General features: G+C 44.7%; 1 protein-coding gene and 1 non-coding gene across 2 annotated transcripts; both read left to right on the forward strand.

The window, feature by feature from the left end:
* Positions 1 to 265: 265 nt before the first annotated feature.
* On the forward strand, positions 266 to 10,793 carry LOC141106588 (uncharacterized). Its single transcript, XM_073597485.1, has 6 exons — positions 266 to 348; positions 548 to 691; positions 1,699 to 1,881; positions 1,968 to 2,073; positions 8,645 to 8,826; positions 8,911 to 10,793. Exons 2-6 carry the CDS (start codon positions 572 to 574, stop codon positions 10,258 to 10,260), a joined length of 1,941 nt encoding a protein of 646 aa, XP_073453586.1. The 5' UTR covers positions 266 to 348; positions 548 to 571; the 3' UTR covers positions 10,261 to 10,793.
* On the forward strand, positions 8,138 to 8,243 carry LOC141106991 (U6 spliceosomal RNA). Its single transcript, XR_012235760.1, has one exon. It is a non-coding gene; the product is annotated as a U6 spliceosomal RNA (small nuclear RNA).
* Positions 10,794 to 13,043: the final 2,250 nt, after the last annotated feature.

Genomic DNA, 13,043 nt, shown 5'->3' on the forward strand with positions numbered 1-13,043 from the left:
ATTGGTTGAGCTCAATGTACTTGTGCCATTTTCCCCACCTATGAGAAGCATATGACTGTAGAAGGAGGGACATGACAACCCTATACTGTAGTGCTCTAATGCAGTCTGTGAATTCTCGACTGCAGTTTTCAAATAGGGACACCAGAGGGCGAGCGAGTACCTACTAGAAATTTCCAATAGAGGAATAGCGTGTAGTTTGCAATATCCACCGCTAGATGGCAGGCAGCGCCAAGTACGTCCAGAGACACGTGGAACGCACAACCCGAATGGAACGCAAGAACCCGGAAGTTTGGTGTGACAAACAAAGGCCAGAGTCCAAACAGGAAGTGTTGGAGCTCCAGGTGCTTGGTAAATACATTAGACTGAAATCTGCAATGATTGTTTACTATAAACAGTAGAGCCTGGTGATATTGTTTTCCTAATCATTACTGTTTACTGTAACCATATATCAATGTATCCCATTTATTGTACAATTCAGAGATATATTTTCTTGTTATTCCTTATAATGCCAGTCCTAATGGTAAAAATAGGTGTTTTTTTTCTAAAGGTTTCAGCTGATTGGTCCCTGGAAATGCCGAGACGCTGTGAGAAGGCGATGACCGATCCGATCGGGATGGACGCCGACCAGAGTCACATGACTGAGACGATATTAGACCTCACCCTGGAGATCGTCTGCCTGCTGACCGGAGAGGTGAGGAGGATTCTGGGAGGTCACATGACATCACTCTTATCTCTATTAATAAAACACAGACCTGACTGGAGAGGTGAGGAGGATTCTGGGAGGTCACATGACCAGGGCCGGTACAAGGGGGGGCGGAAGGGGCGGATGCCCTGGGCGGGACCTTTTAATGGAGGAAGAGGGGAGCAATAGAATCGCCAGTGAACCAGTGTTGTAAAAATTCCTGCTACCTATGCAGAGTTTACAACACCGGCTGCGTGAAAAAAATTGATAATCTTTAACATGTGCCGAGTGCGATCCTGCACCCGGCACAAGCCTGGGCTCTGTACCCTGATGTACTGTGACCTGTGCCCTGATGTGCAGTGCCCTGATGTGCTGTGCCTTGATGTACTGTGACCTGTGCCCTGATGTGCAGTGCCCTGATGTTCTGTGCTCTGATGTGATGTGTCCTGTCGCTCCGATTAAAACGGTGTCATTGTACTGAATGGGGAGTGACAAGTTTCCCCAGTGTGAACCGTGCCTAAGTCACTGATCGCCGCCAATACTAGTATTTAACAAATTCCCAGTATAGATCCTATTGTCTGTAGGCGTTGTAGCTTTCACAGCGGCGGGGCGGCGGGGGGGGGGGGCGCAGTTTTCCATCTTTGCCCTGGGCACCAGATGACCTTGTCCCAGCACTGCCCATGACATCACTCTTATCTATGATAATTAAACACAGACCTGACCGGAGAGGTGAGGAGGATTCTGGGAGGTCACATGATTTCACTCTTATCTCTGATAATTAAACACAGACCTGACCGGAGAGGTGAGGAGGATTCTGGGAGGTCACATGACTTCACTCTTATCTCTGATAATTAAACACAGACCTGACCGGAGAGGTGAGGAGGATTCTGGGAGGTCACATGACATCACTCTTATCTCTGATAATTAAACACAGACCTGACCAGAGAGGTGAGGAGGATTCTAGGAGGTCACACGAAAAAATTTTAAATTTTTTTGCTGTTTGTTCTCCTTTGTAGAAATATGGAGTGGTGAAGATGGCATCCATTGATTGTCTTTTACAAGGCTTGTATCCAACTATGTCAGGAAAATTGAGCAGTTCAGTTAAGGAGCCACCACCTCCCACCCTGATATTGGCGAGATACAATGAGAAGAAGATCCTAGAAGTCACCCAGAAGATCATTGGTCTGCTGACAGGAGAGGTGAGCGGTGCCGGGAATTCTGGGACATTATCCAGTAACAGACAAGGGATGTGTCTGGATGGTGACTGTATCATTGTGTGTGTCAGGTTCCTATAAGGTGTCAGGAGGCCACCATGGAGGAATGCGTAGAAGGACACAAGGATCTCTATAAGGACACCATGATGGTGAAGCGACCACTCCTCACATCACCGGGTATGGTATAATGAATTTTTTACCTTTGTTTTATTCTATGGTGATCACATTATATGGAGTTAATGGGTTGGAATCTTTTTTTCTATACAATCTGCTCACCTTTTCCTTAGACCCACCCAATTTCTGATGGTGGTGTCCAATTTCTTCATTGACTAATTGCTTACAGCTAGAGCCAAGGCTGTTGGCCCCTTCTTCAGGTCTTAGTTTGGTTTAGCTCTGAAGAAGGGGGCATGTCCCCCGAAACATGTAAACCTACCAATCTGTATCTACTTGAGCCAGGAGAAACCATCCCATGGCTGGATCAGAACTTTGTGATTTGTTACGCTTGCTTTTATCTGTGTTTCTGAGTATGTTTTTGGCCTATGGGTGTTTAATAAAAATGGTGGTAATGCCCAAGCAGATACAGATAGGTAGGCTTACGCATTTCAGAGGACATGCCCCCTTCTTCAAAGTTGAACCAACCTAAGACCAGCTCTGAAGAAGGGGAGTGTCCCCTGAAACACCCAAACCTTCCAATCTGCATCTGCTTGGGCCAGGTGACATTGTCCCACGTTTGACTAATTGCTCACTGCTAGAGCCAAGACTGTGTGCCCCTTCTTCACGTTATAGGTTGGGTAAGCTCTGAAGAAGGGGGCATGTCCCTCGAAAGGTGTAAGCCTACCAATCTGTATCTGCTTGAGCCAGAAGACACCATCCCATGGCTGGATCAGAACTTTCTGATTTATCACGCTTCATCTGTGTTTCTGAGTGTTTTTGGCCTATGGGTGTTTAATAGAAATGGTTGTGGTAATGCCCAAGCAGATACAGATTGGTAGGTTTACACATTTCAAGGGACATGCCCCCTTCTTCAGAGCTGAACCAACCTAAGACCAGTTACTAAGAAGGGGGCATGTCCCCTGAAACGTCTCACTTTCACTTTATGCCCACTTTGCCTCCCCTCCTCCCTTGCACCATTATGGGATTTACTTTATGCTCTAAAATGACGATTAAAAACTCCACCATGGGGACCCTGATTTTGAGTTTAATTCTCCAGGACAAAACTGAGAGGAAGGTTCCTCACCCTAGAATTCTCACCTCTGCCATCAAGCTCCTCACCTCCCTACTCTATCCTCCCATGTTGAACCTTATCCATTCATCTCCAAGACAAAACTCAGAGGAAGGTTCCCCACCCTAGAATTCTCACCTCTGCCATCAAGCTCCTCACCTCCCTACTCTATCCTCCTATGTTGACCTTTATCCATTCATCTCCAAGGCTCGATGTCCTGAGCTCCCCTCCCCACTCTCTCCACCAGAGGTTCCTAATCTCTCTACCCTTCTCCCTTTTACCCTTTCATTTCCTAACCCGCCCTCTCTACTCCCATCATCCCCCCATCCCGGTATCCTCCATTTCTGTGTTAGAGCCTATACAGGTACGATTTGATGCAGGTCTCTATTGCCCCTCCCTCTTTTTGAGGAGTATGGGAACACCAGCTAAGTCTTATGAGTTTGTTTTCTAAACAAGAAAGAAATCCAAACTCTGAATGCCAACAAAAGCCCAGATGTAGAAAGGTAAAAGTGGCTTCAGCCCAGCTCCATCCAGGCCATTGGGCCGACGCGTTTCGCTTTGCCCACAGGGCTTAGTCATGGAGGTGGGGCTCAGATGTAGCATTTTTTGCCCACCAACTGATCTTTGTACTGTTTGTGCTTATGGATTATATGCTCTGAGGCTAAATCCTAAAGGGTAACTCCACTTAGTTGGAAAAAAATATATAGCATATACAAATTGCCACACAAGCCATACTACTCTTACCGACCAAAACATGTATATATACGTTGCGGTCTGCAAGTGGTTTACCAGGATTATGGCTGAAGATATCAGCCATAACCCCAGTATTGTTTTTTGCAGTCGTTGGCTGGCTTTCTCATGAGCCTCTGGAATGATTTCCGAAGCTGCGGGAGGGGATGTCCCCTCCCCCCCTCCCGACCCACTCACCGGTGTTTCTCGGTCTTACTGTTTTCACCAGTTGGCCTAAGAAACGATCCGATGGTGCAGCCGGCTGCTCCCATAGACGACCAAAGAGTAGATCTTCTTTGATCACCTCTATGGCCTTGGAGGACTGGAGCGATGTCATGATGTCACTTCCGATCCAGGCTGGAAGTAAACAATTTTTTTTTTTAAAGCAAAAGATCAATTTTTTTTTTTTATCTTTTGCTTTTAAGGTAAAAAAGAGATTTGGGATCTTATTGACCTCAGATCTCTCAATAAAGAGGACCTGTCATGCTTATTTCTATTACAAGGAATGTTTATACTCCTTGTAATAGGAATAAAAGTGATTAAAAAAAATACTAAAGGGACAATGTAAAAATAAAAAGTAAAATAAATAAGAACTTTTTTTAAAGCCCCCCCCATCCCTCCGTGCTTGCGTACAGAAGCGAACGCATAGGTAGGTCGCGCACGCATATGTAAACGGTATTCACACCGCACATGTGAGGCATCACTGCGAACGTTAGAGCAAGAGCAATAATTCTAGCATTAGATATCCTCTGTAACTCTAAACAGGTAACCTGTAGAAAATTTTAAAGCGATGCCTATGGAGATTTTGTACCGTCGTTTGTCGCTATTCTACGAGCGTGTGCAATTTTAAAGCGGGACACGTTAGGTACCTATTCACTCGGAGTAACATCATCTTTTATATTTTTATTTTACCAACAAATTGGGGTATATATTGTGTTTTTGTTTTTTAAATTTATTAAAGTGTACTTTTTCCCCACAAAGTTGCTGCACAAATACCGTGTGACATAAAAAATTGCAACGATCGCCACTTTATTCTCTAGGGTCTCTGCTAAAAAAGTATAAAAAGGCCTGAAGGCAAGTGGTTAATGTGAACAAAAATTAACGTTCCTTTTTAACCACTTGCCTTCTGGGCACTTTTACCCCCTTCCTGCCCAGGCCAATTTTCAGCTTTCAGTGCTCTCACACTTTGAATGACAATTGCGCAGTCATGCTACACGGTACCCAAACCAAATTTTTATCATTTTTTTCACACAAATAGAGCTTATTATCGTTATTTAATCACCACTTCTTTTTTGCTAAAGAAATAAAAAAAGACCGAAAATTTTGAAAAAAAAAATAATTTTTTTTTTCATAGTTTGTTATAAAGTTTGCAAACATGTAATTTTTCTCCTTCACTGATGTGCGCTGATGAGGTGGCACTGATGGGCACTGATGAAGTGGCACCGATGGGCACTGACAGGCTGCACTGATAGGCATTGATGAGGTGGCAATGATGAGGCGGCACTGATGAGGAGGCACTGATGGGCACTGATAGGCACTGATGAGATGGCCGCGATGAGGCGGCACTGATGTGATGGCAAAGATGAAGCGGCACTGATGCACTGAAAGGTGGTACTGGTGGGCACTGATTGGCAGCACTGATGGCACTGAAAGGTAGTACTGGTGGGCACTGGCACTGAAAGGTGGCACTGGTAGGCAGATAGATGGCACTTGTGGGCACTGATTAGCAGCACTTGTGGGCACTGATAGGTGGCACAGATCAGGACCGATGCCCCTGTAACAGAAGCCGGTTACTGGCTTTATTCTTTTCTCCTCATGCTGATCGTGAAAAAAAAGGCGATAACTGGCTTCTGTTTACTTCCTGATCAGCTGTCATTGCCTGACAGCTGATCACATGATAAAGGGCCCGCTGTGATTGGCCCTTTACCCTGTTCTGTGATCAGCTGAGTCCGAAGGACTTGGTGATCACAGTGTGCGTTGCCCGCGACCAGCAATATCACAGGGGGACGTCTATTGACGCCCTCCCAGCACTGGAAGCCCGCTCTGTAGCCATCATCCGGCTATAGCGCGGGCAGAAAGTGGTTCATCTGCAGCCAGTGTAATTTTCTGTAATATTCAATGCAATATGGCAAGCGTTGGTGTACAGAACTCCCCCAGAGATGTCATTTCCTGCCTGTGTCATTGGCTCACTGATTTTCCCACCAGCCAGCACTAAGATACAAATCACATTTTAGGCATCCTCTGCAATAGGAATTTCAGTTTTGTTGAGATACTCCCCAAGGGTTAAATACTTCTAAAGGGATGCAGACCCTGCAGCTTTTCTCATTGAACGCTGAGAGTGCACCGGGTGATTATAATGCACCAGGGCAACAAAAGGTAATCTAAAAAAAAAAAGGAATCTACTACAAAGTTTATTAAAATCCCTGCGATGTACATTGATCACCCAGAAGGGCGATTTTCTTTAACTGCCTCCCGCAGTTGTTCTTTAACCAATTCCGGACCGGCTCACGCCGATATACGTTGGCACTTTGAGGAGGGATATCGTTGTTATGGCAGCAGCTATCCACCATAACCCGGTATCCTCTCCTTCAGTGAGCGGTCCAGTTTAAGATAAAAGTGGTCTCTGCGGCGGATTTGCTGCAAGATCACTTTTATCGGCAGCGGAAGAGGGCCCCACTCGCCGCTCTCCGGTGCCCTCCGCCGCTTACCGGAGCCGTCACTAGCAGCGGAGGCGATCAGGTCCTCTCCCTGGCTTGGTATGGAGAGTGAGGTGAAGATGGCCCCCACCCGTCTCCATACCATTGTAGGGCGGAAGCGACGTCAAAACGTCACTTCCACCCATAGCTCTTAAAGCAACATTTTTTAATTTTTTTTTAATGACATTTCATTATTTTTTTATTTTTTATTGCATTTTAGTGAAAATATGAGATCTGAGGTTCTTTTTGACCCCAGATCTCATATTTAAGAGGTCCTGTCATGGTTTTTTTCTATTACAAGGGATGTTTACATCCCTTGTAATAGGAATAAAAGTGGCACTTTTTTTTTTAAAAGAACAGTGTAAAAATAAAAAATAAAAGGTAAAATAAATAATAAATAATAATTTTTTTTTTTAAAAGCGCCCTGTCGCGCCGAGCTCGCATACGTGAAAACGGTGTTCAAACCACACATGTGAAGTATCTCCGTGATCGGTAGAGCGAAAGCAATAATTCTAGCCCTAGACCTCCTCTGCAACTCAAAACATGCAACCTGTAGAATTTTTTAAACGTCGCCTATGGAGATTTTTAAGGGTAAAAGTTTGTCGCCATTCCACGAGCGGGGCGGAATTTTGAAGCGTGACATGTTGGGTATCAATTTACTCGGTGTAACATTATCTTTCACAATTTAAAAAAAAAATTGGGCTAACTTTACTGATGTCTTACTTTTTAATTCACAAAAGTGTATTTTTTCCAAAAAAAAGTAAGACCGCTGCACAAATACGGTGTGACAGAAAGTATTGCAACGACCGCCATTTTACTCTCTAGGGTGTTAGAAAAAAATATATATAATGTTTGGGGGTTCTAAGTAATTTTCTAGCAAAAAAAAAAACGTTTTTAACTTGTAAACACCAAATCTCAGAAAGAGGCTCGGTCCTTAAGTGGTTAACTGCCCCCCGCTCGCGCCATTGTAAAATGACGTTCGGGCGGGAACCCTATTGTTCTAGGAGGACTTCCTGAGAACGGGCCATGGCCCGGGGCGATCTGTCACCCGCTGTGTCCACCGGGTACAGTGGATGACTGATCACTGCACCGGCCCGCTGCCAATGTCATGTGGTCACTGTGACCAATCACAGATTACATGACAATTGTAAACAATGAATGGCTTCCGTCTATGCCATCCATTGTATACAATTAGTGTTGCTAGCTACATAGTTAGCCAGGTTGAAAAAAGACACAAGTCTATCAAGTTCAACCAAAAAAAAAAAAAATACAATCCCATATACACAAACCTACACCCATAGTTGATCCAGAGGAAGGCTGTGATTGGCCACAGTGATCACATGGTACAGGCAGGGCCAATCACAGCCCAGTCGTAGCATGTGATGAGCTGTGGCCAATCACAACATTACACAGTGTGATTCAGTAAAAATAAAAATTAAAAATAAAAATATTATATTTATATTTATGAAACTCACTGCTATAAGCAATCATATTATGTAAAAAAAATAAAATAAAATCCTGATCCCCTCCTCAGTGTTACTATGGTAACACTGTATTGCTCTGGTCACAGTATGTAAAAAAAGTTAAAAATAAAGTCTTCACTTCTACAGGACGTGTACTAAAATTAAAACGATACGGAGAAGATTAGCATGGCCCCTGGATGGAATGGCACGCAAATTCGTGAAACGTTCCATTTTTTTGGAGAGCGGACCTTCCTCCCAAGGTGCTCACCTTATTTATGTTGGCTGCTGCACTTCTTGGAATTTTTTTTTTTTTTACCAAAAAAATGATTTTTCTCAAAAAAAAAAAAAAAAAATAAATAAATAAATAAATAAATAAATAAATAACATATATTTAAAAAAAAAAAAGTTAAAAAAATTACAATTTTCTTTTTTTTTTTTACATGCTGTCACCAGTCAGTGTCCCTGATCACCGCCACACCCGTTATATGATGACACTGTACTGCACTGTCGACAGTATGTAAAAAGTGAAAAAAAAATGATTGGTAAGCTGCAATATATGACGTTTTTGGTTTTGGGTTTGATACCGCTTTCATCATGGCTGCTACCGAAATGAACCAAAATGTGCTTCTTTTTAACAGATTTATCAGAAAGCGCCCAGATGCTGGAGACCTACGGAGCTATAAAGGAGGAACTGGACTGTTCTGAGGAAGAAAGGCTTTTGAAGGAAGATGTGGACTATATGAAGGTCAGAATCCAGGAAGAAGGTCCCTTGAGAAGAGACTGTGGAATGCCATCTTCTCCATACTTAGACGTCTGTGAGGTGCGAAGACGTACGTCTTGTACTCAGTACAATAACGAGGACTCAGACCAAGCTACTCTTGAGACAAGCCATTTATCTTTTCAGATTAAAGAGAACCTGTTTTCGGAGGATGAAGAGCATTTGGAAGAAAAGCCACCAACTGAAGAAGAAGGAACCGGCAATGGAACTGAGAATAGAGATGACGCTGAAAGAATAATCGAAACAGGTAGTCCTTCCCGGCTCCCAACTCAGGGCCCGGAGTCAAAGACGCACAACTGTGACGAGTGCGGAAGCGTCTTCACCAGCAGTTCTGACTTCCTCCAACACCAGCCTACGTGCAAAGGGCCTCCTTGGCAGTGCGGTGAGTTTTTCGGCAATGAGGGGACACTTCAACAAATCCATGCAAGGTCAAAACCGTACACCTGCTCTAAGTGTGGGATGTCTTTTAGGTTGAAGTCGCTGCTTGTAGAGCACCAGCGCACTCATATCAAGGAGAGGTCTTTTGCGTGCAAGGAGTGCGGGAAGTGTTTCGACCAGAGGTCGGCACTCGTGAAACACTTGGGGACACACTCCGGGGAGAAGGCGTATTTGTGTTCGGAGAGTGGAAACGATTTCGGCAGCAGTTCCGGCCTTGTTACCCAGCACCAAAGTCCAACAGAGAGTGAGCCCTTTGTGAAGTCTCCTACCGAGGAGGAGTCCTACATCTGCTCCGAGTGCGGGAAGTGTTTTTCTTGTAACTCGCTCCTCATCTCTCACCAGAAATCCCATTGCAGGGAACAGCCGTATTTATCATCCGATTATAACGAACCCGTCAGTCAAAATCCTTTTTTGGGCAGCCATCAGAGAACCCCCACCGGAGTGAAATCCTATTCTTGTTCAGAGTGCGGGAAGTGTTTCTCCGATAGCGGACACCTGACTGTTCACAAGAGAATCCATACAGGGGAGAAGCCGTACACCTGTTCGGAGTGTGGGAAATCCTTCATCCAGAAGTCGTTGCTGATAAGCCACCAAAGAACTCACACCGGAGTGAAGCCCTATTCTTGTTCCGAGTGTGGCAAGAGTTATTCCCAGAGCGGTCATCTGACTGTTCACAAGAGAGTCCATTCCGGGGAGAAGCCGTACACCTGTTCAGAGTGCGGGAAATCATTTTATCAGAGGTCGTTGCTGATCTACCATCAGCGAATTCACACCGGGGAGCGACCTTACTCTTGCAAGGAGTGCGGGAAGTGTTTTACCCATAGAGCCAACCTAGGGGTTCACCAGAGAATCCATTTGGGAGAAAAGCCATTTTTGTGCGGAGAGTGCGGGAAATCCTTTATTAATAAGTGGGGGCTGGTCAACCACCGGAGAACTCATACCGGGGAACGGCCTTATCCTTGTCCTGAGTGCGGAAAGTGCTTCTCCCGCAGTCCTAACCTCCTGCGACACCGGAGAGTCCACTTGTCAGAAAGTTAATTTATCACTTTTGAGACTTTTTTTTCTATGTCTGCATTTTTTTTTGACCTGAACTCCAGGCAGTTAAATGTTTAATTGCAATGCATATAACAGTTATACCTGTCCACCCAGTACTGAGATTTACACAGCCCTGTCAGCAGAGCTGGGTTAGTGACTTGACTTTCCCTGCAGCAGACAAGCAATACTGGGTCTCTTTGCTTCTATATGCAATGCAGGCAGATCATGGCAGGTGGGAGGGTCCAGCAGGGTGCTACTTGAAAACATCACAGCCTTGATATCAGCCTCTTGCAGTTCCTGTACATTAGAAATCAGACTGGAAGAAGGAGAAGGAAGCTGCACAAGGAGCCAGTCAGCTGTGCTGTAGTCATTATGTGCTATCAAGGAACACATTCATAGTAGGAGAGAGAAGAGAGATAAGCTCATCAGTCTGCTGCTTCTCTTTTCACTGTCCAATCACAGGCTGGAATTGGGACAAAACTTGTAACTCCAGCAGAGGAAAAAAAAGGTCTCCTGCTCTGCTACACTATAAGACAACAGACAGAGGGCGCAACAGCCTAGTGCTTTACCTTCATTATACACTTTATTAGTAAAATAAAAGCAAGTAATACGCTCACAAATGCATAGTGTCAATAGGCTTATCAAGTTTCAAGGGGCAACCCCTCTTTCTCAAGCTGTGCATGGCAGATAATCAGCTTCTAACTTCAGCTTTTTTAGTTAAGCTCTGACAAAAACCTAAAAGATGGTTTCTATGCAGAGCTGCACCAGTTTTTGCACCCTCCAGTTTTATTAAATCAACCCCATAGTGTCAACCGGCATATCAGTTAATCAAAATGCGACTGTAGTGTTTCGGGGGGCAACCCCTTTTTCTCAGGCCTCTGAGGAAGAGGGGTTATCCCTTAAAACCTGTTAGCCATATTCAATGCTGAAAGGGTCTTGCCCATGCCACAAGCTAAGTGTTGAAGATCTGGCGATAGTCGCATCTTGATTATCTGAAATGCCTATTGACACTATGGGATTGATTTACTCAAACTGGAGAGTGCAAAATCTGGTGCAGCTGTGCATGGTAGCCAATCAGCTTCTAACTTCAGCTTGGTCAATTAAGCTTTGACAAAAAAACCTGGAAGCTGATTGGTTTCTATGCAGAGCTGCACCAGATTTTTCACCCTCTAGTTTTAATAAATCAACCCCATAGTTTCAACAGGCGTTTCAGATAATCAAGATGCGACTATCGCCAGATCTGCAACACTTAGCTTGTGGCACGGGGAAGACCTTTTAGCGTCCAATATGGCTAACGTGTTTTGGGTGACAACCCCTCTTCCTCAGAGGCTTGAGAAAGAGGGGTTGTCCCTCGAAACACTACAGCCGCATCTTGATTATCCGATAAGCCTGTCGACACTATGCGATTGTGAGTATATTACTTTCTTTTATTTTACTAATCAAGTGTATAATGAAGGTAATGCGCTAGGCTAGTGCGCCCCTTGTCTATTGTCTTATAGTGTAGAAGGGCAGGAAACCTTGTGTTGCTCTGCTGGAGTTACAAATCTTGTCCCTCCTCCAGCCTGTGATTGGACAGTGAAAAGAGAAGCAGCAGACTGATGAGCTCATCTCTCTGCTCTCTCCTCCTATGAGTGTGTTCATTGAGAGCATATAATCACTACAATATGGCTAACGTGTTTCGGGGGGCAACCCCTCTTTCTCAAAGATCTGAAGAAGAGGGGTTGCCCCCTCAAAACGTGACAGTGGCATCTTGATTATCTGATATGCCTGTTGCCACTATGTGTTTGTGAGTGTATTAATTGCTTTTATTTTACTAATAAAGTGTATAATGAAGGTAATGCGCTAGGCCAGTGCGCCCTCTGTCTGTTTTCTTATAGTGCTGCATGTCAAGGGCCACCCACAGCCCAAAGAGGATGGCAAGGCATCACAGCGTCAGACCACAGGTTGGAAGAGAGGAAAAATTACCAAGCTCTAAGCACCACATTCGAGCGCCAGAGGTTGCTTTTATTGTTTTCTCCTGCTTTGTTAGACAGGGCTGTGCTGTGTGACAGAGCTGTGCAAATCCCAGGACTGGATGGACAAAAATACACATCCTTTGGCAGGTAAAACAGCTCCCCTATACGTTTTTTTTTATCTGTGTTTTCAGCTGTTTGCCTGGAGTGCAGCTTTAATATCTGCCTGGAGTTCTGGTTTGAACCTATGAACCTTAAGTGAACAAAAATGTATTTGCTAAGGCATTGTGTATAAATAAATGAATAAAATCCTGTTACTCCCATTATTTTCATTCTTTGTTGCCTATAAGCACTGCCGCTCTGGTGCTCTGGTGACCCCCTTTACATCAGAGTTTCCCTTTACACCAGAGTCCACAGCATTCCCCCTTATATCAGAGTCTTCAGAGTTCCTCTTTATATCACAGTCTGTACAGTATACTGTAAGGGGGAATCCTGCGGACTCTGATGTAAAGGGGGGCTCTGTGGACTGTGATGTGAAGGGAAGCTCTGTGGACTCTTGTGTAAGGGGGGTGGGGGGGAGCTCTGGTGACCCCCTTTGCATCAGAGTTTCTCTTTACACCAGAGTCCGCAGCATTCCCCCTTACATCAGAGTTGTCCTTTACATCACAGTCTGCAGAGTATACTGTAAGGGGGAACCCTGCAGACTCGGATGTAAAGGGGAGTTCTTTGGACTGTGATGTGAAGGGAAGCTCTGTGGACTCTTCTGTAAGGGGGGTGGGGGGTAGCTCTGGTGACCCTCTTTACATCAGAGTTTCCCTTTACACCAGAGTCCGC

The sequence above is a fragment of the Aquarana catesbeiana genome, linkage group LG08 (genome assembly GCF_042186555.1).
Source record: "Aquarana catesbeiana isolate 2022-GZ linkage group LG08, ASM4218655v1, whole genome shotgun sequence".
Taxonomy (NCBI): Eukaryota; Metazoa; Chordata; class Amphibia; order Anura; family Ranidae; genus Aquarana; species Aquarana catesbeiana.

What these genes read in the sequence shown, in the direction of transcription:
- LOC141106588 (XM_073597485.1), top strand. Translation starts at nt 572, where the DNA reads ATGCCGAGACGCTGTGAGAAGGCGATGACCGATCCGATCGGGATGGAC. An exon ending in TCTGCCTGCTGACCGGAGAG is followed by an intron (nt 692 to 1,698) that starts GTGAGGAGGATT and finishes TCTCCTTTGTAG; the next exon opens with AAATATGGAGTGGTGAAGAT. An exon ending in CATACTTAGACGTCTGTGAG is followed by an intron (nt 8,827 to 8,910) that starts GTGCGAAGACGT and finishes TTATCTTTTCAG; the next exon opens with ATTAAAGAGAACCTGTTTTC.